This window comes from Centruroides sculpturatus, unplaced genomic scaffold (genome assembly GCF_000671375.1).
Source record: "Centruroides sculpturatus isolate CEXI.00-Female unplaced genomic scaffold, Cexi_2.0 scaffold152, whole genome shotgun sequence".
NCBI lineage: Eukaryota > Metazoa > Arthropoda > Arachnida > Scorpiones > Buthidae > Centruroides > Centruroides sculpturatus.
In genome coordinates, this window is record NW_019384348.1 from 777,754 (window position 1) to 804,902 (window position 27,149).

The window sequence follows — 27,149 nt, forward strand, 5'->3', positions numbered from 1 at the left end:
TTTCTAAACCTCAATATGGTGTCATGTCAATGCTCACTTGGAGATCAGAGTATATAGTAGTGTAGGTTATGCAAAACACTTCATTTCCATTCTAAATATTTTTTTTACATGATAAATGCCAATACAGGTTATACATAAAAAAATACAATAATAAGTACATATAAACATACAAAACAATTGTAATAAATGTACTTGTTTACAATGTTATAAAAATATACATAAACAAACCACAGTCCAACATATTCAAAGATTTAAGCAGTTACATAATTAAATAATCTAAAGCAGTCATTCCCAACTGGGGTACACAAAACAAATTAATAATGATGGATGCATTGTACTATTATTAGAATATTCAGATTCTGCATTGAGGACTTTGGCATGTCAACATTATGGTACTCGATCCTTAGTTTTTAGTAAAAATATAACTATATTTGTATTATATTTATCTGTCCTTCCTCCCATGCTTTTTGATTTAAAAAAAAAACTTTTTCTTACACATAATTATACAGAACTGTATAATTGACCAAGATGCCATTGTTTGAAGAACACATGAAATAATAATAATTATTATAATTATAATTATAATAATTATTACCTAAAGTTTGGCAATTAAGCTGCCATCTTATGATGATGATGATGATGATGATGATTATAATAATAATCATCATCATCATCATCATCATGATTATAATAATCATCATCATCATAAGATGGCAGCTTAATTGCCAAACTTTAGGTAAAATTACATAATTCTACCTGATTAATAGTACTTTTATAGTTAATATTTCAGATATCTAAATCTTTGGTTGACTTTTAAATAAATTTACAAGGTTCACAATGTATATAAATTTTTTTGATGATAATTTATTTACAAAGGATAGAAAATTTAAAGTAACTTACTTGCTGTTGTTCTGCAGACAAAGAACTTATATTGGAAGGCAACAGTATCAGTAATCCTGCAGCTCCTTGTTGAATAACTTCTTGGTAATGTGTCTGACTAAGTTCAGATAAACGAGCTACAATACATTTTCTGTTGTAAGTGGCAGTATTCAGAGTTCTTGCTTCAACATTAATTATAGAATTCCGACAACCTGAAAATAATTTTAAATTGTTAACAAATATCTTATTGACAGAAAAAAAAATGAACTATTAAAATAAGACTGTCTTTCACAGAACAATCATCAATAACTCCAAAAATACAAAGATATTCATTTCTAAACTTTTGATTAAACTTTTTAATTATTGAAAAATGTAGTCAAACTTAGCTTTTCGGTAATGAAACAATGTGAATTTTACTATTAAGTAAATAATGTGTTTAAGGATAATGCTACTAATTAATATCAATAAAATTAAATTAGGTGTTAAAGTAGTAATATTTATTAGTTGAGAAATATCATATTAATGCAAAAATTTGATCATCAATATCATGAATTTTGTTAGAATATGGGAGGAAAAATAGATTTTAAAAAAATATATATAAAAATATCATAAATAAGTCAGAGAATTATAAAAGTCTATTGTTTTTTTTAAAATGATACTTTTTCCCAACATTTTTGTTTTTCATTATAAATGTTTAAAAATATACTGACAGCAAAATATAACATTAAATCTCTTTAAATATGTAATGAATTCATGCCTGACTTTATCAATATATTCTACTATGGATATATTTTATTGTTCATAAAATGTGAATAATAAAATACACACAATAAAAATTTATTGAATGTATTTTATTAATTTTCTCTAATTATGACTACATATCTGGTAGCTACTGGATGCACTATACTACAGAGAATTAAGAAACACAAATACACTGTTGAAAAATCTCAACACCATGATCTTAGTGGCTTATGCTTCCTAGCAGGACATACAGATAAAATGGGACAAGGCTAAGATCATTAGGCCTACCAGGAGAGCTAATTCTATCATGTTCTTGGAGTTATTAGAAATTTTTAAAACTAATAAAAAACACTTTTGTATCAATCATAGGTGACACTTTATCAATGTGTGGAAATTTATATGAGCTTTAACTTGAGCTTGTTCCCCAATAATTGTTTATTGTTTATTTTTATTGCTATTTTTTATTTTATTTTTGTACTTTTATTTTTTATGTTTGCTTATATTTATGTTTTTAAGTTTTAATTATAATATGTATTTATTTACTTCTTATATCCCTTACAAACATACTTCCAATTCTTTTTTTAATTTAAATTATTTCCATTGTATTTAATATGTTTTTCGAATGTTCTTTTTTTTGTTTAAGTTTAATGTTCCAACTGAAAAAGGCCTATGAAGTAGGTTGAAAACATTTTTTGTTAATTAAATATATTACTGGAATTACAGAAGGTATACTGCTTAGTTACTTCTCCAGTTTTGTTAAATTATTTAATTATAAATATTTCTTAAGAGCTATTATAATTTAACATAAACACATCTCAGCTATCAATGGGTGAATCCAATCTCTATAAGCATCATGTCTCTTCCAGACACCTGAGATGTTTAGATATTTACACAATGTATATACTGTTCTTAGTGAAGTATTCTATAGCATATGGATATTGATTCTATTAAGCTCTAAATTCCTCAGGTATTGCTCTAGATCTCTTGAAATGGCTCCTAGTGCTTCAACTACAATTGGAGCCATAACTGTCATCATCTAGTTGTCCCATTGTATTAGCAATTGCACTTTAGTTGTGTTATCAGGAACTTCTCTGCAAAGTAATTTTTGTACCACACAAATCAATTGTCTGTTTATTCTATTTTCTCTTCCCCCTGAAACTTATGGCTTCTTACTTCCCACATTTCCTTTTATACTATCTATTTCACTCAACATAAAGAGAGTTTGTCACAAAAATACAATAAACTCAATAGTTATCGATACTTTAAAATAACAACGAAAGTAAAACATGATAGGAAAATCTCCACGTACTGTACCACATTAAAGCTGTTGTCATCGGCTGGTTGGACATACTAAAAACAAATCTGAGGAATGGAAAACTCACTATTTGATTGAATCCTTCATTTTGTACATTTATTTTTAATGGCATTTAAAATGAGATATATTTTTTGTGATGTATGTACTATAAATCACATAGTACAGCAATTTCCAACCAAGATTAGGGGTATGTGAAAAAAGTTAATAATGGTGGATGTACTGTAAAAATATTCGGATTCCATGTTCAGGTCTTTGGCAATATCACAGCACTAGATGCTTAGTTTTACAATAAAAATATATTTACATATTTATTTATTTATCTGTATCCTTCCTGCAATGCTTTTCGATTTAAAAAACTTTTACATCTAATTATACAGCACTGTATAATTGACCAAAGTATCACTGTTTGATGAACATGCAAAATAAAATTTAGCAAAAATGGGCTGCCAAGGGGTACAAAAATCAAAAAAGGTTGGGACTTAGTAGTACACTATACAGTACTTAACTCAGATTTGATTTTTCTTTGATAAAATTTTGAATGTTTACTCCAGATATGTATTTAAAATACCATAATTTCCTACACACAGTCTGCATATTATCTATGTTATTTTATTTCAAGTTAGATACAGGTATCCCTCATACAACACAGTTTTGTTTTAACATGGTTTTGCTCTAACATAGTTTGAGAATTGGTGACATCTCTGTACAAAAAGTCACAATTTTTAAGTGCAAACACTGTCATTTGATATTTTTTTATTCAAGAAAGCATGCATGTTATCTCATATCATCCACAGATTTTAAAATATTAAAATTTTCAATATTTCATGCCTTTTGCCCAGTTTTCTTTAATGAGAAATGATTATACAATTTTTCTTCTTGTCCTAGCTTTTGATTAAAGCTTTCCTATAAACCAGGTATCACTATCATTGGTGCTAGTGTTCTAAATGAACCTGAAAGACTGTCATTGTGTTTTGTTTTTGTAGATTAAATTAAAAGTTTATACATAAAAATATTAAATTTTTAAAAATCTCTTATGCAAATGAAAATATCAAATTTCATTAAAAAAGTACAGAAAAATCAAGATGTTGCTGATAATTCAGATTAAGGTTAACACAAAAGCCCAGGAAGATGACCATATTTTGCCAAAAAAAAAAAAAATATTCTCATTTAATATTGTTTAGCAGTGAAGAAAATATTAATATTAATGTGCAATACTTTGATTGAGATTGTTAGTTAATTGTTTTAATAACCATATTTCTCTTAATTATGGTATGAAAAAGAATAGTATATGTTTGCTAATCCATGTTTTGTACTAGTCCTTTGTTTCATAAAAGTGCCATGTTATGTAAATCCATGCTGGATTTACATAACATGGCACTTTTTTTGGAACCTAACTATTGTGTTATATGGAGGATATCTGTATTTATTCATTGTGAGAAAACTAAATGTTGATTCTGAAGAATTATCAATGTTTTTTATATAGACTTAATAATTACCTTAATATCTTAAATCCTTAGAAAAGCATGAATTAAAAAAATTAATTTGGACTTCAATATTACCAAAATTTGTATTCTCTGACTAGTACTTATACAGAAATGTTTCATGATGTAACATGAAACATTTTATTTTATATTTTATACGAAATATATAGTTAATTCTTACTTTTCAGATATAGTTCCTATTGCATATTCAATGGTATTAAATTAATTAATAATAATATTATTTTATAATTTGATTTGAATAAATTTATTAATTCTTCTTAATTCCATCTTCAGATTCACTAAAATTATTATACAGAAAAACATTAAAAAATGAACATTTTCATTGTAAAANATTAAGAAATTTATATTGTTTGTAAAGCAATTAAACCTGCAAGAAAAAATAATAAAATATCTACTACATAGTTACTGAAGACAGATTGAGAGAGCAGCTGAGACCACAAAAAGAAAAGGTCTCTTCATACTCCCAAAAACTATGCAAACTATTGGACAAAAATTTATAATGTATTTATAGTATAGAAATTGGAATATCATACAGTTATATATGTAAAAGGTTAAAAATTCTTAAAATGCAATTGAAAAGAATTATAAAAATACAAACTTTATCACTATATATGTGAATCCTAATATCTAACCTAAATGTTAATACACATCGACTAAATATCTACATCCTCACTTTATGAAGTAACTGCTTCATTAGTAAATCACTCAATTATCTACACAACCTTGTGCACAGCAGAAAGGTTTATTGGTTATAGTTTACAATCCAATTACCTATCCTATGTCACAAGCAACTTCCAGTCTATGCACAAGACTTTTCTTTTGGGTTTTCTCCATGAGATCACATGATGGTGAGATGTGAACTCAATGATGGGTTTCCCACTCCCCCAGAATTTTAGACTCCTCTAATCCTTTTTGTACAAGCAAAAAAGTCAAAAACAAACCATAATTGTATATACAATTATGGTTTGTTTTTGACTTTTTTGTATATACAATTATGATTTGTTTTTGACTTTTTCGCTTCATGAGATATTTGCATCCAGTTTTTCCCAGGTACCAGTACTACTCTCTATTTGCCATGATCCACATTGTAAGGCTCACATCTAGTTGTGAGCTTTGGTGCTCACTATTGCTCGCACCTCAGCGCCCAAGATACTCCACATCCCCTAAAACTATATAACAAAGTACTCCACAAACAGCCAAGTGGGCTACTTGAAGCCAGCACAGTCACATGAGCTAAACTTAAACTACAAATAAGTAAAGAAAAGTCAAATAGCGAGGTTGAGGCCGAAGTTTTAAACGCAAAAATGTGTACTTCAGACGTTCAGCACCGTTTTCCCGTAAGTCTAGAAGTTCAACAATGGTGTTTGGATAGTCAGTGGAATCATGCTCAACATTCCAAACACCATTGTCAAACTTTTAGGCTTAAAGGAAAGCAGTGCTGAACATCCGATGTACACGTTTTCATGTTTAAAACTTCGGCCTCAACTTCACTAATAAAGCTCTACTTGTGGCTTAAAGGATCACTTCTGATTACACTACTCACAAATACTACCAGAAGGTAAAAGACCAATTTTCACATCCAAAGATATCTTCTCATCCAAGCCTAATTCCTTTATTCACCATACAACAGCATAACAAAGTCTAAAGTTGTACAAATATGTGACCGGAGGGTCGGCACTTCCTTGGCACCTTGTCCGGAATGACACCACCGGGTCCCAATTGACCCAGAAGCCATGACAGCTGTTTGATTTAGAAGTAGGTCATGTGAATGGTCGCATGAATGAGCAAATGGATTTGGGATGGAGACTGTAAGGCAGCAAGTGGGAAGGGAAGCACGCAGAGACTAGGTTACTTAACAATCATTTATTATAAAAGAAAATTATATAATTATATACATTTTATACATGTTGTATCGTTAATGAATTCGAATCAAGGAAAATGCGTCTAAATATGCCCAGGGTAGAGAGAGAGAGTTTACATGAGGGTTGCGTGGTGATAAATACCTTTTGTAGTGGATATCCCATTTAGTCTCATTTAGGATCATTGGAAAAGGGTTGAAGCTCCAATAGTTTGTCTAAGTTCGTTAAAGGCTTTATAGTAGGCAATGTCCAAGGGCGAAATATCCAGTCAGGTAGCTAACACTAACACAATTCTAACTAACAATCGTGCACTAACACAATTAAAAATTTGGAGAAAGTTTGTGCTGACTTTACTCCTGAAGGAATGAGCAACGACTTCTCTTCAGCCGACAACATTGGTATCCGTTCTATATCGCCCAGCCAAAAGGTCAGCAGATCACGGGAATGTGTCACTTTCGNCCTACATGTTGTATCGTTAACGAATTCGAATCAAGGAAAATGCGTCTAAATATGCCCGGGGTAGAGAGAGAGAGTTTACATGAGGGTTGCATGGTGATAAATACCTTTTGTAGTGGATATCCCATTTAGTCTCATTTAGGATCATTGGAAAAGGGTTGAAGCTCCAATAGTTTGTCTAAGTTTGTTAAAGGCTTTATAGTAGGCAATGTCCAAGGGCAAAATATCCAGTCAGGTAACTAACACTAACACAATTCTAACTAACACAATCGTGCACTAACACAATTAAAAATTTGGAGAAAGTTTGTGCTGACTTTACTCCTGAAGGAATGAGCAACGACTTCTCTTCAGCCGACAACATTGGTATCCGTTCTATATCGCCCAGCCAAAAGGTCAGCAGATCACGGGAATGTGTCACTTTCGTCATCAGGAAAGTGTAAGTGGAGATTTTCTCAGGTAGCTGAGGACAACAATTATACAAGTATGGTGTCATTGACAATTAATTTTTTGTTGATGTTCAGATTCTCATAAATATGCCAACAAATATCCATAACTATAATTTACTTTAAAAAAAAATCACGAATAAAAACTTCAATTTCACATGTGCAAACTCTACAGAAAAATAAATTAAAACACAATCAAATTATACTGCCAGTAATGTGCAGTGACAAACTCCATACAATCAGTCTTTCAACATGCAAATTTAAAAAACAAGAAATAACATTCGCAAACAAGATCTTGTACGTGGGGAAGGACCCAAAAAAAATCCAGATTTTTTGTATAAAAACTTTATTTATTAACGTTTTTACAAAATTTCTTCAGTTACCTTCAAAGTACTCTCCATTAGATGCAATGCAATTGGGAAGTCTTTTTCCCCACTGTTTGAAGCATCTCTGGAACTCTTCAACCTTGATATTGTCCAGTGCTCTTAGCAAAGCTGTTTTTACCGCCTCCAACATCATCAAAACACTTCCCTTTTAGATTTTTCTTCATTCTCGGATACAGAAAAAAGTCGCACGGGGCTAGGTCTGGTGAATACGGAGGATGGAGAATGACAGGCCATCCCTGAGAGGCCAAATAGTGGGTCACTCGTAAGGCCATGTGTGCAGGGGCATTGTTGTGATGAAGGAACCAGTCATCTGCTTGCCAAAGTTCCGGACGTTTCCTTCGCACATCCTCTTGCAGACGTCTTAACACTTTTTTGGCAGATTTTTTCAACGTTTTCATTGTTTCGAGATGTTGAAGGACGCCCAGAACTTCACAGGTGGAACAAAATAACAGTAAGAGAAACACAACACTACACTCAAATGTAAACCTGTTTGACATTCCAAAAACTGAACATTTTCAAATACTAATGGAAATAGAACAAAAATATGCAAATTCCAAACACAGTTTAAATATAAAAAATTCTACAGTCTGCTATATTGCTGTGATATGCAATAAAAAAAAAATAATAACAACACTAAAAAATAGTAACCAAACTACATGTTGCATTATGTTGTGTAGACCTCAAACTAGGATTTCCACAAATAAACTCACTATTTATCACACCGGAAATACTAAAAAATTTACACACCTGAACCATTTACGGTGTGATCACCTGAAGCAGAGCCCAGAAGGGGTTCGAAAACATTCGTTTACCGATTTTTTGCGTGATCACACTGTAAATGGTTCAGGTGTGTAAATTTTTTAGGATTTCCACATACTCAAAATATTTTTTTAATATTTAAACTGTTTGGTGTATGCATATTTTTGTTCTATTTCTGTTAGTATCCAAAAATGTTCAATTGTTGGAATATCAACCTGAAGATGGTCATTAAATACAACTGAAAATGTTAGTTTTATTAGTTTAATAAATCTTTTTGCTGTTGCACAATGTTATGTATAGATGATGGAGTGATTTACATTTTGACTTTGCATAAGAGTATTTTGTTAACATATTTTATGTATTTGACATTTGCTTTTTTGTTTGTATGTTTTCTATATCTATAACTTCTAAAAAATGAAATGTCATAAAGTTTCAAATGAAAAAAAAATTGGGCCACATAATGGAAAAATCGGTATCTTTATCCAATTTAACGCAAATTTAACAAGCCTAGCATGTATAAATCATTAAAAATAGTCAAAAATACACATACGCAATACAGAATAGCAAAATATGACTACTGTATTACAGTAATTTTATTGGGATTTGAACAATGTTTTTGTGTATTTTTATTAACAGCTGTTTTTACTTAACATAAATATGTAATGAAATTATAAGCTGTGAAATTTAACACATTATTCCTGATGTGAGATTGTATTCTTTGTTTTAAACCTTATTTTAAACATTTTTACATCACATTTCATTTGAATAAAATCAAGTCGAAATGTCTGCAGATAAAATGCACATAGGGCACATTATGCATGTTTTTTGAATTTTGTAAAGGATATCATGTTATACAAATAGTAAAAAATACTCATACTGTGTATGGAGAAAATACTTCTAAATTCCGAATGTGTCAAATGTGGTTTTGAAAGTTTCATTTTGTATCCTTTAGTTCAAAATTTGAAGTAAAAGGATACAAAATGTATGGGCCCCAAAACCTGTTGAAGAGAAATTGTGGGAAGAAATTGTTAAAGATCGACAAATTTGCAATAAATCTTAGTGTGTCACAGACACGTATTGTTGAAACCAGGGCTGTGGAGTCGGAGTCGTGGAGTTTTGATGTTTTAGCCGGAGTCGGAGTCGGATGGTAAGGAAAAGTCGGAGTCAGAGTCAGCCGGTAAGNCTCTTCAACCTTGATATTGTCCAGTGCTCTTAGCAAAGCTGTTTTTACCGCCTCCAACATCATCAAAACACTTCCCTTTTAGATTTTTCTTCATTCTCGGATACAGAAAAAAGTCGCACGGGGCTAGGTCTGGTGAATACGGAGAATGACAGGCCATCCTTGAGAGGCCAAATAGTGGGTCACTCGTAAGGCCATGTGTGCAGGGGCATTGTTGTGATGAAGGAACCAGTCATCTGCTTGCCAAAGTTCCGGACGTTTCCTTCACACATCCTCTTGCAGACGTCTTAACACTTTTTTGGCAGTTTTTTTCAACGTTTTCATTGTTTCGAGATGTTGAAGGACGCCCAGAACTTCACAGGTGGAACAAAATAACAGTAAGAGAAACACAACACTACACTCAAATGTAAACCTGTTTGACGTTCCAAAAACTGAACATTTTCAAATACTAATGGAAATAGAACAAAAATATGCAAATTCCAAACACAGTTTAAATATAAAAAATTCTACAGTCTGCTATATTGCTGTGATATGCAATAAAAAAAAAATAATAACAACACTAAAAAATAGTAACCAAACTACATGTTGCATTATGTTGTGTAGACCTCAAACTAGGATTTCCACAAATAAACTCACTATTTATCACACCGGAAATACTAAAAAATTTACACACCTGAACCATTTACGGTGTGATCACCTGAAGCAGAGCCCAGAAGGGGTTCGAAAACATTCGTTTACCGATTTTTTGCGTGATCACACTGTAAATGGTTCAGGTGTGTAAATTTTTTAGGATTTCCACATACTCAAAATATTTTTTTAATATTTAAACTGTTTGGTGTATGCATATTTTTGTTCTATTTCTGTTAGTATCCAAAAATGTTCAATTGTTGGAATATCAACCTGAAGATGGTCATTAAATACAACTGAAAATGTTAGTTTTATTAGTTTAATAAATCTTTTTGCTGTTGCACAATGTTATGTATAGATGATGGAGTGATTTACATTTTGACTTTGCATAAGAGTATTTTGTTAACATATTTTATGTATTTGACATTTGCTTTTTTGTTTGTATGTTTTCTATATCTATAACTTCTAAAAAATGAAATGTCATAAAGTTTCAAATGAAAAAAAAATTGGGCCACATAATGGAAAAATCGGTATCTTTATCCAATTTAACGCAAATTTAACAAGCCTAGCATGTATAAATCATTAAAAATAGTCAAAAATACACATACGCAATACAGAATAGCAAAATATGACTACTGTATTACAGTAATTTTATTGGGATTTGAACAATGTTTTTGTGTATTTTTATTAACAGCTGTTTTTACTTAACATAAATATGTAATGAAATTATAAGCTGTGAAATTTAACACATTATTCCTGATGTGAGATTGTATTCTTTGTTTTAAACCTTATTTTAAACATTTTTACATCACATTTCATTTGAATAAAATCAAGTCGAAATGTCTGCAGATAAAATGCACATAGGGCACATTATGCATGTTTTTTGAATTTTGTAAAGGATATCATGTTATACAAATAGTAAAAAATACTCATACTGTGTATGGAGAAAATACTTCTAAATTCCGAATGTGTCAAATGTGGTTTTGAAAGTTTCATTTTGTATCCTTTAGTTCAAAATTTGAAGTAAAAGGATACAAAATGTATGGGCCCCAAAACCTGTTGAAGAGAAATTGTGGGAAGAAATTGTTAAAGATCGACAAATTTGCAATAAATCTTAGTGTGTCACAGACACGTATTGTTGAAACCAGGGCTGTGGAGTCGGAGTCGTGGAGTTTTGATGTTTTAGCCGGAGTCGGAGTCGGATGGTAAGGAAAAGTCGGAGTCAGAGTCGGTAGATTTTTATGCAACTTCCACAGCCCTGGCAGGGCTGTTGAGTCGGAGTTGGAGCCGGAGTCGTGGAGTTTTGGTGTTGGAGTCAGAGTCAGTAGATTTTTACGTGACTCCACAGCCCTGGTTGAAACATTACATCCACTTGAAACGGTTGTAAAACATGTCAATGATTGTGTTCTGCATGCAGTTTGTTTTTTTTCATTTATGAAAAAAACAAACTGAATTGAGTATAATTTTGTCAGACAAAGGTAAACAGCTGTAAGATTTTATTTTATTTTTAAATTGGTTACTTGTTTTTATCTTAGAGAACTTTTTTACAGATGAATGAAAAAATTAAAGTTAAAATAAAAATTTGTTATTAACTGAAAATTTGTTCTAACGGGTGTTCTAATTTGTTCTAATTGTTCAGTCAAGTACCAAGATACCACTGTATTTGATATATGCAATAACATTGAGAAATTTATTAATCGCATTAATCAAGGGATGGTACGTGGCCTATGGTAGGTAACCCGTATATAGAGGAAACCTATCTACTACATTTGTTTGGTCCATAGGGTTCTGTTATAGACATGTTTGACTGTATATTAGTGTTGCCACCTTTTCAAAATCGCTGACCCGGATGGAGGTCAGGTTTGTTCAAACAGAAGTTCCTGACACATGCACAATGTCATTTTACAATGCAAATAATAACGTGTTAGATAACTTAGCCCATAGACATATAAGATAGTACTTGCAAAAAAAAAAAAAAAAAGGCAGGTTGCACGCCACACGGCGTAAACAGACGAACATGGCAGAATTGCAGATGAGATTCAGTGGGTGCGAGTTCTTTCACTGTTAAAATAATGTAAATTTGTAAAAATATTTGCAAAAACTTGGTTTCATTGTAATTTGACAATTTCTATGAAATTCCCAGACAAAATTAATAATTCACCTGGACAGTGAGTCAATTCCCGGACTTCCAGGTGAAAACTGGACGAGTGGTAACACTACTGTATATATAAATGTATAATAGTTTATATTTTGTATTTTTTTGCAATTATCTCATAAGAGTACCAAAAAAATGGCAATGTATTTACTACAATGAATCAGATTAATTTAAGGCATTTAAACAAATATCACAGCTGAGTTTATAATTTCAATTTTATCAATAAGCCTTTAAGTTTATTTAATAAACAAATATTCTCACCATGAGGAGCTCCTTGCAGATCAAACTGCTGCATTCGATACACAGTGAATTCATGTGCTCCTAATACCGGAGTTACTGACACCATAATTATAATTGGGACAACTGCAATTGTATAATACGGCAATGTCCCGCGCAAAAATTCAAATATGCCATCCGCTTCGTCAAATATCATTATTGTTATTTCTAATTTATATTAACACAGCACAATATTACAAATTAACACTACAATATATATATTACGACACTCTACCACGAAATATCGTCTATTGCCGGTTCACAATATACCGCTCCCTCTGACGGCTTAAAATTTTTGATTTGTTACCAATTATTCATAAAATATAAACACAGTATATAATATTTGCGTGTGTTTTTATTAAAATATAAAAATAACATTTATCTATTCGATTATAAAAATAAAATAATTTTACTACAATTTGTAACTAATTTTGTTTTTTAACTCGGTCACATGTACTGTACTGTACGTTGCCAACTTACCCCGTTTTTTCGGACATCTTTTTTTTTAAGGAGATAAAAGGTGGAAGATCTTTAGGATGGATAAAACGGATGTTTTTTTTTCAAGCGAAACTTCAGGAAAATTTAAAAATAAATATTTTTATATGTTTTTTCAAAATTTTATTTTGTGCAAAGTAGAAATTTGATGTAACAGTTTCTTTTATTCAGTGACTCAAAAAAGACTACGTACGGCAGTTATTAAAGTCCTGTAAAATGTAAAAACTTCATGTTTCAAAACACTGTGTATATTTAATTGTCTATATATATACACTACGTATGTAATAAGAAATTAAAAAGTAATCAACGCTATACGTAAGATAATGAAAAACAATTTAACAAGATACAAAAATTTAATTATAAATATAAACGTAACCAAATTCATGCTAGTATTTTGTAGTAAATCCTTTTATTTAATAGCTTTCCACTGATTAAACTAGTTTCTTCTACTTTATATCATTCTTCTTGTAAGGCAGCATTTAATGTATTTATAGATGTAATATTTATGATTACGTATTAGTCGTCCTAATAAATCCGAAAATGATCTATGAGGTTAAGCTCGGATGATTATGGAAGTGTACGCAATTGTCCTTGAGCATTACACAATAACCATTCTTGCACAATATGTGAAGAATACTTGGAATCATTGTCCTCTTAAAATATGAAGTTATTCTTTAATCCCATTTTCTGTTCGCTTCTTTTTAAATTTCCTTTAAAATACTTAAATAATTATATTTGTTCATTGTGCTATCAATGAATTTTAATGTTCCAATTCTACCAACTGCCATAAACCCCACGCCGTCACATTACCATCCTCATATTTAATAGTGGTATTTGTATTCTTTGCTTAAAATTCTGTATTGGACTTTCGCCACACGTTCTCTTCCGTCAGCGCCAAATACCTGTATATTAAATATACTTTTGTTACTAAATAACACGCGCTCACTAATGGCCGAGTGACTATTGAAAACTACTGAAAACTGTTAGGGTCGTGGATTCGCGGCTCGCCAAAGAACTGGCCACGTGGAGTTTTCCGAATTTTCTTCACGTCAGTAATGCATAAATAGGGGCATTTTCCCATAAAAGACCTGCCAAGAAGCATTTCACTCCTCGGCAAATCTCCTATGTGTCGCGTTGCTTTAAACTAGTTGCTTGGGTTTGGCCACCATTAAGTGGTTAATCGGCCCGTTGCCTACATGTGATGGAATGCAACTTTTCAGGTATTTTTAAAAATTCATTGTTCATTTAAAGAGTTTTGAACAATTTATGTAATGTAGACAAGTGTATAATGTTTTGTAACAGTTTGTGAACAGGACATTGCAAACTTTATGTTTTATAGAGCAGTTGTTTAGTTTTTATTATAGATACGTATCAATACAGTAATATCTTGTACAGTACTTCGAACGCTAAATTCGACAAAAATTTGCTTCGGAGTTCGAACGATGCTCAAACTCCGAACTGCGCGCGTAGTGAAAAAATGCGTATAAAGAGTAAGATACGCTTCCAAACAAACAATACAATCTAAAATTAGCAAGAATACATTTGCACAACTGTTATAATTAAATCACGCATTTTTATTAAGTAACGTAAAAATACGCATAAACTTTTAATTTAATCCAATAAATATAACTTTTACTTATTCTCCATGACATACCAGAAATGTGTGAAGGAAACGAAGTCTAATAAGTAAGAGGAAGGATGTAAGATCGACGATTGAGACGAAAAAGGAACTTATCGCGAAGCTTGAAAATGGTGCCCCTGTGGCGGATCTGGCGGCCATGCTTACGATGGCGAAGTCGACGGTGTGCACACAGTAGGTAAATATAATTTTCATTTTATAACAGTATTTATGTATTTTATTTATTGTTTTCGCGTTTCAATTTATTATTAGTGCATTTAATGGTGTTATTTTTACCTTAAATTACTTGTGTTTGTTGTTTTAAGTTTATCGAAATGAGTTTTATTTAGGGTCTGGGAATGGATTAATTCACTTTTCATTACTTCTAGTGGGAAAAATTGCTTGAGACCTCGAACGATTCGGAGTTTAAACGGCCTTCTGGAATGAATTAAATTCGAAGTATGAGGCACTACTGTACTTATGTAAAAGCTTTAGATGGGACAACATATTTAAACTCGGCACCCTCGAAAACTACTTAAATCATATTTTGTACAGGCTGGTAACCTTGTATTTTGAATTTTCCAATTCCAATGCCACCATACCGTTGGTCCGATAGAAATTCGGGACCATTGCGGAAGGGAGTTGAGGTAATTCGAGAAAAAGTAGTCGTTGATTTTCTCCCGGTAGAGAGAATGGCCAACCACTACTAATTAATACTGGTATACTATTAATATTTGAAAAGTAATCTATGTTAGACAGGTTGTGATTCTCTGCGTGTGATCGAAGTTGCTAACCTTAACGTCCGAAAGACTTCGTATGACTTGTTTAAATAAAAAAATCTTGTAAAAATGTGAGAATAATTGCTTTTATGTTATATCTATGCAAAACAGCTTATCTCACTGAAAATTATTTATTAACCGTAACGAACATTTTAAACCTTTAACCAACGTTTTGTTATCTATTTTATTATCTTGTTATTTTAAATTCTATATATATTACTATAATTTATTCTTTGGATTCAAATAGCTCAATATTCCAAAGAATTTTGTACTTTATGTGTGTTTTTAACTGTTCTATACGAAAAGGAACAGTTATCAATACTCCAAAATTTTAAAAAAAAGCTGAAGATGGCCTGTATAACAGGTTGGAAACGTTCGTTACGGTTAATAAATAATTCTCAACGAGATAAGGCGTTTTTCTGTAGGTTAAGAAGCATCTAGCTGAAGTACTAATTATTTTATGTTAAAAAAAGTGTTTATATTTCTGAGACAATTTGTATAAACTGTGAGAAGTATGTTCTCCTAAATATCGCGTTTATAGAAAAATTATTGAACCTCAGTTTGAAAAACTTGTAGACCTTAAATTTCGACTGTTGTTTGTCTGTCTGTCCTTCCTCAATCTCGAGAAAGGAGTAAGGTACATGAAAGTCGAGACCAAATATAGAAAGCTTAAGGACAGTAGATCCGGATTAACTATATAATAACCTGTAAACACATTATTTCAATTTAAACATTTTTTCCTGAAAGCAGTTAATGGCCGGCACGACTCTATTGTTAAAGGAAAAGTATGATGTACAGGAGCAAATTACTAGTAATTGTGATAGAGAGCACATATTTTAAATTAAATTAATTAAAATTGAAGCCTGGCATTGTGACGATGCCACAATAACTAATTGTTCGTTATTTAATACAAATGTATTCTAATTTAATAAAAATAAAGTAACATATTAGTTTCATTGAAGTATTTGCCTTTTATTCTGTTCTCACATAAATTGTTTTACATTAAAATATTTTGGAATTCTGTCTTTAATATGATATGGTCTTTAGAGTATTTTATATATTTTGTTACTGTTGGTAATCCTATAATCTGTAGTAGTACCACACTGTTTAGTTTGAAATTTGCCTCATTATGGCGAATTGTAGTCACTTGTCGCCACTGTCTTGTTAATGCAGATTAAAATATAATAACTTCAATCGTGCCTTTTCATTGATTTTAATGCATATTACAAGACGATACATGTTTCATGAATCACCCTGTAGTAACCATTACAAAAATGAATTAAATCCGAAAAAAATCAAAAGTCATTCATTAGACGTCAAAAATATTAATTTAAATCTTAAAAAAAAATTGCTACAAAAATTATTGAATATTATAATTTTTCACTTTATTTATTTACAATTTCTATCTTCAGACTTCTTCTTTAATTTAAACTTATACCTGTACATGTTCGAAAGGCCGATAGTAAATACTTTTAACATTAATAATGTTTCTCCAACTGTAAAACTAGATTTGAGTTCACTATGACTTGGGTAACCTAAATAATTAAAATTAGGCAAAAGCATTTAAGGAAACTTATCTCTAACCAGTTTCCAATGTCAGATGTATAGATAATAGGAAAATGATCTCTCAATACAGGAAAATTGGGATGAAAAATTTAAAAAAATCAAATGAATACTAATCTATTAAGATTATAGATCATGATAAGATAATTGATCATAAATTAATACTATATTTGTAATTCATATTTAGAGATAATTGTTTAAAAAATAATACAATATATGAATAATTTGAATTAACATATGTATAAAATGTACATAGATTAGTTCAAACGTCATAAAATAGTTTAAAGACATTCATTTTATATAGCATTTTAATTAATCATGCTGTAGGTCAGTTCATTTTCCTTTTCTAATTTTATTTGAGGAAAAACTATTTTCCTTTATTAAAAACGCTTGACACGCACTTTTAAGTCATTTTTAGAATATATATATTTTTTTTATTTTTTATTTTTTTGGTATTANGGAGAAGAATAATTAAATATATTAATTTATAATGCATCTGTAGGTGACAATTAATTGATGTAATCTAATGTCAAACATAGGTAGTTAAACAGGTAGATTGTTAAGTCTTTTCTAATTTTATTTGAGGAAAAACTATTTTCCTTTATTAAAAACGCTTGACACGCACTTTTAAGTCATTTTTAGAATATATATATTTTTTTTATTTTTTATTTTTTTGGTATTAAATACAAGTAATTCACAATATAATTTTATTTATTACTGAAAAAAAATACAGTATATAATTAACTTTGTAAAATAAACTGTACAATGATTTTGGACTTTGAAACGTGCAAAACAATCAGTTTTACAAATCATAATTATTTTTATTATCACGATAATTAATGTGATTACATTTTTAAAAATAGTTTCCCATGCTGACTATTATCAGATGAGAAAACATCTAAAAAACACTTATACTTCTACTCTAGCCGTAAATTATTACGATTAACGCAATTGGAGTGTTTTCTTTCTACGATAAAGAAACCGAGCTTACGATTGGTTAGTATTAGTTCTCGTAATGAAATCGTTTGGCTCATGAGATAATCACGTGAGTCAATCAAAAGCGCCTTCTAGCGAAAGTAATAAGTTGTTAATCGTAAACAGACGATAGGAATAATTTGATCAAGAAAAATATCTAATTAAACTTTATGATTTTCTAGAAAAAAACAAAAGTATTTAAAAGTAAAGGAAAAGGTAATAAATTTGTTTATATTTTACACAAATATTTCTATTATTTTTATTTGAATTGTATATATTTCATAATGCCTACTAACCTAGTCATCTGGATCGGATTTCTGTGCAAATTTCTATCGTTAATTTACGTTAATTGATAGAATTTAATTAAATTCTAACGTTAGAATGTTAGAAATTATTTAATACTTATCAAAGAACGAAGTTAATCCAGCGCAATATGGTAAAATTATCAAATGGAATGATGTAAACTTTTGAGTTTGCAATATTTTATGAACTTTACGTCATCATTTTACTTGATATATGATAAACATTGAAGTCGTGTTGAAATTGCAAATTCGGTATATACTATTTCGTTTTATAGTGGACATTGTATAACATGTGAAGAGATTAGGTAGAAGTACATAATCTAGGTAGCCCAATGGCCTGAATTCCAAGACTGTGGCATTTAATTATTTGGCTTGCATGACTATGCTGGCTTCGAGTAGCCACTTGACTGTTCATGGAGTACTTGATGTTATATAGTTTTAGGGGGGTATGGGGATTTGCCTCCACCCGGGCACTGAGGTGCGAACGATAGCCAGCACCGAGGCGCATGTCTACGTGTGAGGACGTAGAATAGGCGGTAGACTGATACGTGTTAAAAACTGACCTTCGCACCCTAGGGACTATCTAAGTGCAATTTTACGTATTATTATTATTATTATTATTTTATTTATTCCATTAGACAAGAAAAACTCTTGAAAAGTGATACAATTATGAATGTTAATAAAATTGCGATAATAAAGTTTTCTCATGTCGGGTCAGGAGTGATGTTTTTGAATCCGCTCTTAATTGCAAAAGCCGTCTTCCATCTAAAAAACTTATCTACATTTTAGACGGAAGACAGCTTTATCGATTGGGAGCGGGCTTGAAAACACTGCTCCTAGCTCGACATGGGCTTCCGTAATAGCCGGTGAGAGAGTGCTTACAAGAAATAATTAGTTTTTTCATTAAAATATTTACTTGTTGGATTTTCTGGTTTTGTCTGTGTATGTATTTTCTTGATATTTGCATCCAGGTTTGTGATTGGTGTATAATTATAATTGTTTACAAATAGTCCATAGTTACAATGAAAAGGAAAATGAAATAATTATCAAAATTGAATGTTTTTGATCTCTTAAGATCTGGTTTAGATGTAATACAAATTTGAAAAAGGAGTATTCAAAAGAACAGTGTTATCAGTATCACATTGTTCCTTTGGCATTTGAATAAGTTCTATCTTCCTATAGAGTTTAACTAGCATGGCTGTTTCAAGTTGCAAAGTTATCTCAATAGAACTAGACAGGACACTAAAAATTTAAATACTAATAACCTTCATTCGGTCCAGCAACTATGTATAATATATATGAATATACAGATCGTAGGAGAAAACAAAAACAAATGTTTTTGTTTTCTCCTAAGATCTGCTTCAGGTATAATACACATTCAACACAAACTTCACTTCTTATTCGAATGCTGAAGGAGCTAATGATGCTGTTCTTTCAAATACTTCTTTTTCGAATGTGCATTACACCTGAAGCAGATTTTAGTAGAAGGTTGAAAATATATATTTTTGATGAATTACATCTGGTTGCTGGACTGAATCAAAGTTGTTGGTGTCTACACTTTAGTGTCCTGTTCAGTTTTGGTGAGATAATTGCTTCAAAAAAGAAATAATTAGGTATAAAGTTTAACAATCTTTTTTGTAAATAATATATAACTTGTAAACAAAACTAGTTGACAATTCATTTGTAAACATTGTATGTAAAGGAGCAGACCTAGCCGACTCCTTTCTAATATTTATACCCAAACCTTTCTCAATTAATTGAAAACTTTGCAACTAAATAAAATATGAGAAAGGTAAAATATCTAATTGGCAATATACTTATCACTCATACAACACGACACTTCTATAACATGGTTTCATTCTAACATGGTTTGAAAATTGGGTAAATCCCCTGTATAACATGGTTTCTGATTTTGCTCTAACACGATTTGAGAATTTGGGAAATTCTCCGTACAAAGTTTAATAACTTTTAAGTGCAAATGTCTTTATTCAATATTTTTTATTTAAGTAAGCATGCATGTTATCTCAAATTTGCCCATTGATTTTAGAATATTAAAATTTTCAATTTGTTTTGTGCCTTTTGTCAGGATTAATAAAAACTGATAGTGCAGTTTTTTCTTTCTTGCTCTACCTTTCCTATCAACCAGGTGTCATTGTCAATGCTTTCAGATTTTAGCCTTTAAGACTGTCACTGTGTTTTGTTTTTATAGATTAACCCAATTACATACCAAAACATGAAACTCATCTCAACATCAAAGACAGCCAACATAAATAGCTGTTGCCCTGCCATCTAATGGCATGGAGTAGCATAGTGGTTTTTACCTTCTCAACATGTTAATGTTAAAGTATTCGATTTTCAACAGCCAGCTCAATATATATCAAAAAAGCCTGATGAAGAGCCCAGAAGGGGCGTCGAAAATGTTAGCTGAAATATTATACATACGCTCCTGTTACGAGGTTGAAAGTAAGTTATTTTTAGTACATTCCGGTGTGAGGAGAAGAATAATTAAATATATTAATTTATAATGCATCTGTAGGTGACAATTAATTGATGTAATCTAATGTCAAACATAGGTAGTTAAACAGGTAGATTGTTAAGTGACGAGTGACAGTATAAGTTTGAACAATAGTATAAAGAATAAAAATATTGAGTATAAGAGATTTAAACATTTTATAACTTTCTATGCTGTCTAATNTTAAATTGAACGTTATTGAAGTAAGTTAATAAATAATGCTGTCTAATCAATTGTCGTTGATTTCTATATATGCAATTGTTTACAAGATGTTTGAAGATGACTGGGTTAACCAAGTTTCCCTTATCCTAACATTACTGGTTTAAAGTATCCTTATGTTTTTCTTTATGGCCCTGTACAAATGATGAGAAATGAGTAAACACTCATGAAGTTACTAGCTGTTACCCGCGACTTCGCCTGTGCAGATTTTGCAAGCAAACACCATTTATATTTAGTATTTCAACAACCATAGTAATTGTTATATAACACCTATCACTGAGAATGATGAGAATTGCTTAGAATCAAATGAACTGTTTTCAACTTGATCAATTTTCTGGAACATTTACAATTGTTCTATAATCGAACCAATATGCCAGACATGGGCAAATGCAGCTTCGAGAGCTGCATGTGGTTCTTGCTGAAAGTGTTCATTTCTGCTTTTTATTATTATTTTTACAATTTTATTTCCGCAATTTTGTGAAAATATGTTTATTTAAAAAATTCAATATTTGTTGTATATTATATTTATACAGTCAACCCCCCTATAATGCGGTAGATACTTTCCACTTTATAAGAATTTCGCGTTGTAGGAATCCTTAAATACATGAGCCAATCACAGCATGGCACTTGTGCAGTTTACGGACTATGGCTGTTTGAAAGGTTTTCTTCCATAAAATTAATCGATTCTACACTAATTTGACTCAACATTTCCAAAATACGTATAATTTTTTGGGAATAATCCATATAAACTATGCTATAAACAAAAAATTGTAGGATTACTTACCGAGTATGCACCGTTCAACGACGCCATTGCTTAACCCTTTTAAGCCTGTATCCCGAGATAACTCGGGATACAGACTTATTTTCGTCGCAGAGCAGCACACCAAATAGCAGGCACGTTTTCTAATAAGTTATTTTTTTGCAAAAAGTTTGTTGAACTTTGGAGACATCATTAATAGAAATAATTTTTATGACTGTTGAATAAGAAATGTTTTTTCACAAGAAATGTATAAAATTACAGTACTGTATTAGACTTACAGTACCTAATTTATATACTGTACAGACTATAGTAAACTCAACTTACCCGCCTAAACTCTCCATAGCATGTAAGTAGTTCGGCTGCTCATCATCCCTATTGGTCCAGATTTGACCAATCCTGTCTCGACACGAGTTGGCGATGATGTTTTACTGCATTTTACGAGTCTCTTTTAGCGTCTTTATACGAATATGGTCGCAATTTTTTTGCTGCAATATACGAATCTGCATTATATAAACCCATGTTATAGGGGGGTTGACTGTATTATATAATAAAATTGCACTATAGAACTGCGGTACAGTAGAAAAAAGTACAGAACTGCGGCTCCCATGCATTTTGCAAAACCTACATTTTGGCTCCCACTGAACTCTTGCTTGCCCACCCCTGCAATATGCAATAACAAATTCAAATTTAAAACGGTTTGAACATTTGGTTAAAAAATTGAAATATATTAAAATATTTATAACAATGTCTGAAATGTTATCAATTTAAGACACCTAAGTACTCAACGAAGACTAAACATAGTTGAAAAGAAAAAACCGCATCTAAAATAGTACAGTAGAAGCCATTCTTCAGGTTAAGCCTTAATGCTTTCTCCCCTCCATGGGGGGATTTTGAAAAATCCCTTCTTGGTGTGCATTTTCATGATGTACCCTGTGTACCAAATTTTACCTCTTTAGATTCAGTGGTTTGCTCTGGATGATGATGAATCAGTCAGTCAGTCGGTCAGGACAAGTAATTTTATATATTTAGATAACTACGTATAGATTTAGTTTTGTAGTTGATGGTAATGTTTCATTTCCAACTAATATTATAAACTCTATTAAAGTTAGTTTCAGTTCAACTAGAATGTATTTGTGATCAGTTACTATTTTGTCTCATTTTAATGCAATATAAATAACATCTTTAACTATCCAGCAATAAACATTTAATCTGATAAAAATGTTTTTAACCGTTTCAAGTCTTTATATCAGCACAATATAAAGCATTAAAATGCTTTATATTGTGCTGATATAAAGACTTGAAAACGGTTGAAGACATTTCAGTACGCTAAGACACTTGAAACTGATTTTAGCAGGAAATGATTTATGGCATACATTGCTTTGTTATATACAATACAGTACAGTAACTCTAGATAAGCATATATAAGCATAATTGCAGTGGCATGTAGTGCCTCTTGCAATACCAGAGGGGCACCACTTGAATCAGAATCAATTTCCTTTGGGTATATAATAAGTGACGTCAGAACTTGCATTGTTTTTTTTTGTTTCTTGTCTTGACTCCTGTGTTTATCCTCACACCTGTATGGACTGTCCAATGTGTTATGCTTCAGATCCTATATAAAATACATATAAAATAAAAGAAATGTAACCGTACACAATTGCTCAAGCATTTCTCGCATAACCCTAGCAGCTGCACAATAAAGAATTTTTCCATCTGTTTTAAATGGCAAAATCCTGTACGTATTTTCTTAACAATTCAGCACTAGTTTTTGTTCTTTTACCTATATTGTTGGTTGAATCAAACTCAATATAACAATCATTTCTGTTTATGCTCCAAAAGCAGAAGTTTGACTGCTTTAATCACAAGAAATTCTCTCTCTCATATTTTATTAACCCTTAACTGGTTTCTTGGGGGCCGCGCGGCCCCCACGCGTCATATTTTTACGAATTTCTAATTATCTAAATATCGTGCGCAGCTGCTATTTTATGTAATCTCATTACGTCGCGACTCTTAGCGAGTGCCAAATGTTCGGCCCTGTAGCACTNTTAATCACAAGAAATTCTCTCTCTCATATTTTATTAAATATATTTACATATTTTTTGAAAGATTTAAATTGAACGTTATTGAAGTAAGTTAATAAATATAACATTTACAATATTTTAATCAAATTAATTCAAAGGATTTTGAGAATTATTTTGTTGAGCAGTACATTTTGAAATTGAAATTTTAGTATCATCTAACTGTATTCAAACTATGATCTACAGATTAGTGCTAGTCTGCAAACAGTTTATTACTGACCACAACAAGATTTCCTTAAAATCTCATAAATTTATATATTGCCTTAGTAAAACAATTTAAAATGTCTTTATTAAACATGTTATTTTATTACTTCTGTTTTTATTTATAATTTGAATACTTAATCCATAGGTAGACTGGCAACAAAATAGGCCCAGGAAATCATCTCATTGAACAAAATCTCATTGTAGTTTTCTTACTAATTCAGTCTAAAAATTAAAAAATATCAATTGAACACTATTTTCCATATTTACAGTTTAGTTAATTTTACAAAAATACTGGTCCACAAGGGATTAAAATGAAAAAAATAAAAATAAAACTGATCCATAAATACAAGTTTGGAAACCACTGATCTAACTGAATGTCAGTTTTCAAGTGTGATCAAATGTTATGTTATGACTTTAAATATAAATTGCCATTTTTATTTAATTTGTTAATCTCTTAATTAAGGATGCCAAAAATTTGGTAACTCAAGAAAGTAATTGTAGGAAAAAGATAATAGTATATATATTTAAAATATTAACAGATCACTTTAGTTAGTGTCATTAGAATATAATATGAAAAGAATCATCTGTCAAGTGCTTAACCTTAAGACAGTGTTTTTCAATCTTTTTCTTTAAATATTATATATAGACCAGTAATTATATGCACTATGAATTATGTTTTTACATGCTTATCTAGAGTTACTGTACTGTATTGTATATAACAAAGTATATACAGTAACTCTAGATTACTATTTAAATGTCATTAAATTATATTAAATAAAGATATTTTGTGTAAGCAGCATGCAATTTATATAAAGCATTTTTCATATATTGTGTGTCTATATTTTTAAATTTATTTTAAATATAATGCTCATGCTTGTTTGATATGATTGCATCTACTGTAGTTTTTATATAAAGTTAACTTTTTAAGCTCTAAAAATTTCTTCTTTTTACATACCTGGAGATGAAATTGTTTTTATTCTTCAGGCTACTAGGGGAATTTGTGTAGTAAAGCTTGTCAAACAACTTGTCTTTTGGCTGATTTTGTCTTGAAAGGATTAAGCTGATTTTGGCCAATTTTGTTTTTAAATAGTTAAATGCAGTTGTATCAAATAAGCCTTATTAGGATATTACTAAGTTTAGCATATTAAAATTACATTATACAAATGTAATTGTAGACTTTAGACTATCCTAAATTATATTTTATTTGTTGTTATTTATGTTATTTAAAGTCTGTTTTTATTTAGGTTATCTATTTTTAAATCATCTGTTCATTGTTTGCTCAGTGTCTGTGTAGTTTATATGATTCTGGTTCATTTATGTTGTTAAACTTTAATATTTTGCAGTTTGACAAATATGGTAAATTACTGTATCCTAGTGGTATCAACATACAGAAAATAATAAAAGTAATATTGATATAAATAATGTTAAAGTTATTCATATGGAAAAAACATGTATAAAAGAAAATTTAAAGAACATATAGAAATAATAACAAGTGAAAATAATGTTAATTGTAATATTGGTATGTAAATTGAAAACTGTTGGCATGATATCATTATGCCAGAATTTAAGTTGGATGCAAACATTGCAACAACCAATTATAGATTGGAGAGTGTCAATGGAGAAATTTCACTTGTCTTATAACAGTTGGGGCCAAAGTACAAATTTGTGCATAGGAAGAATCCCATGGATTATGTAATCATATATTTTGGGTTTAAGTTATATATTTTTTATTATTTTATGATTTATTTTTTTTTTTGAAATTTAAAACACTGTATGGCACTGAAGATGGATAATTACTTGAAATGTATTTGTCAGTTTAATAAAATATTTTAGTAAAGGTTTGTCAGTTGTCTCATCTATTAGACACTTAATCACCGGAAAAGAATAAGAGTACTGCTGGATATAAGTATTTATAAAAAAGTATATTTAAAGTTAAATATTAAACTCTCAAATCCAGTTTCCTATATAGTTTTATTGAATGGTTTTATACTTTTTTGAAATGATTTGTATAATCAAATACAATTGCTGTTTACAGAATATTTAATCCATCAACAACCACTTTCATTAGCAGTAGTTTTATTTTCGATATTTATTATAGAATATCTTTTAATTATATGCTCTAATTGTTGACTTAACTCTGTACATAGTTTTATTACTTAACTTAATTGTAATTTATTTAAATAAAAAATACAAATCTTTAAGTACATTAATTTACTATTAGAATTCTTACAAATTATTTTTATAGCATGATTTGTTTATACAAAAACTTATGTATTAAATTGACACATGTAATCTTATGATTAATTTAAATTTATTATAGTTATTGTTGACAAGATAGGTTAAACAAACCTATTGTATAAAATTATTTAAAGAGAATTTAATCTTCTAAAATTTTTTTTATAATATAATGTTTGTAAATTATTGAATCTTAAATGTTAGTTGTTATGGTAACAGAATGCTTCTTGTTTGGAATTTAAAAAAATTTCATATGAATGTTACTGATGATGAAACATTGGTCACAAAAACACATTCTAAATATATGTTAGTTGACTTAAAAATATTTGTAAGTTGTTAATATTAAAAAGTTTGTTAAGTTATGGCAATGCAACACTTGGGCAATCTGCCTAGGGGGAATGCTTTCCAGGAGGTCTTTTTAAGGGTAACCTATTCAGGTGTTACAGACATGGAGAAAACCCAGAAAACTCCACTTGGCCAACTTATCCTGGCAAGGCGCAACCCATGACTGAACTCCCAGAGTTCAGGGAACAGAACTGCTTGGCCACTGGTGGACCAAATATTATAAAGAGAATTTATTATTGTGTTGGATATATTTTGCAAATTAAGTAGAAAAATTTTTGTTCATTCAACGTAAACTTTTTTCAATATCTTTAATAATTAACTAAACATGTATAAAAAAATCAAAATATTGCTAGATAGATGATGATCTGCTATCAGTCATCAAGGTTATTTTTGTAGTTTTGTACTTTGTAAAAAAAAAAAAAAATTATTTTTAATGATAGCATGTTATCATATCTAAATATTGTATGTGATCCATAAGTTAAAGTG

General features: G+C 30.3%; 1 protein-coding gene across 1 annotated transcript in view; it reads right to left on the minus strand.

Moving 5' to 3' along the window:
* Window positions 1–12,849, minus strand: part of LOC111636853 (nicalin-1-like) — a 36,388-nt gene extending 23,539 nt beyond the window's left edge. Inside the window, exons 1-2 of the mRNA XM_023382244.1 lie at window positions 12,564–12,849; window positions 901–1,091 (exon numbers count right to left, since the gene is read on the minus strand). Of these exons, the coding sequence (XP_023238012.1) occupies window positions 901–1,091; window positions 12,564–12,735 (363 nt within the window). The 5' untranslated portion in view covers window positions 12,736–12,849. The remainder of the gene's footprint in view (window positions 1–900; window positions 1,092–12,563) is intronic.
* Between the last annotated feature and the right edge of the window lie 14,300 nt (window positions 12,850–27,149).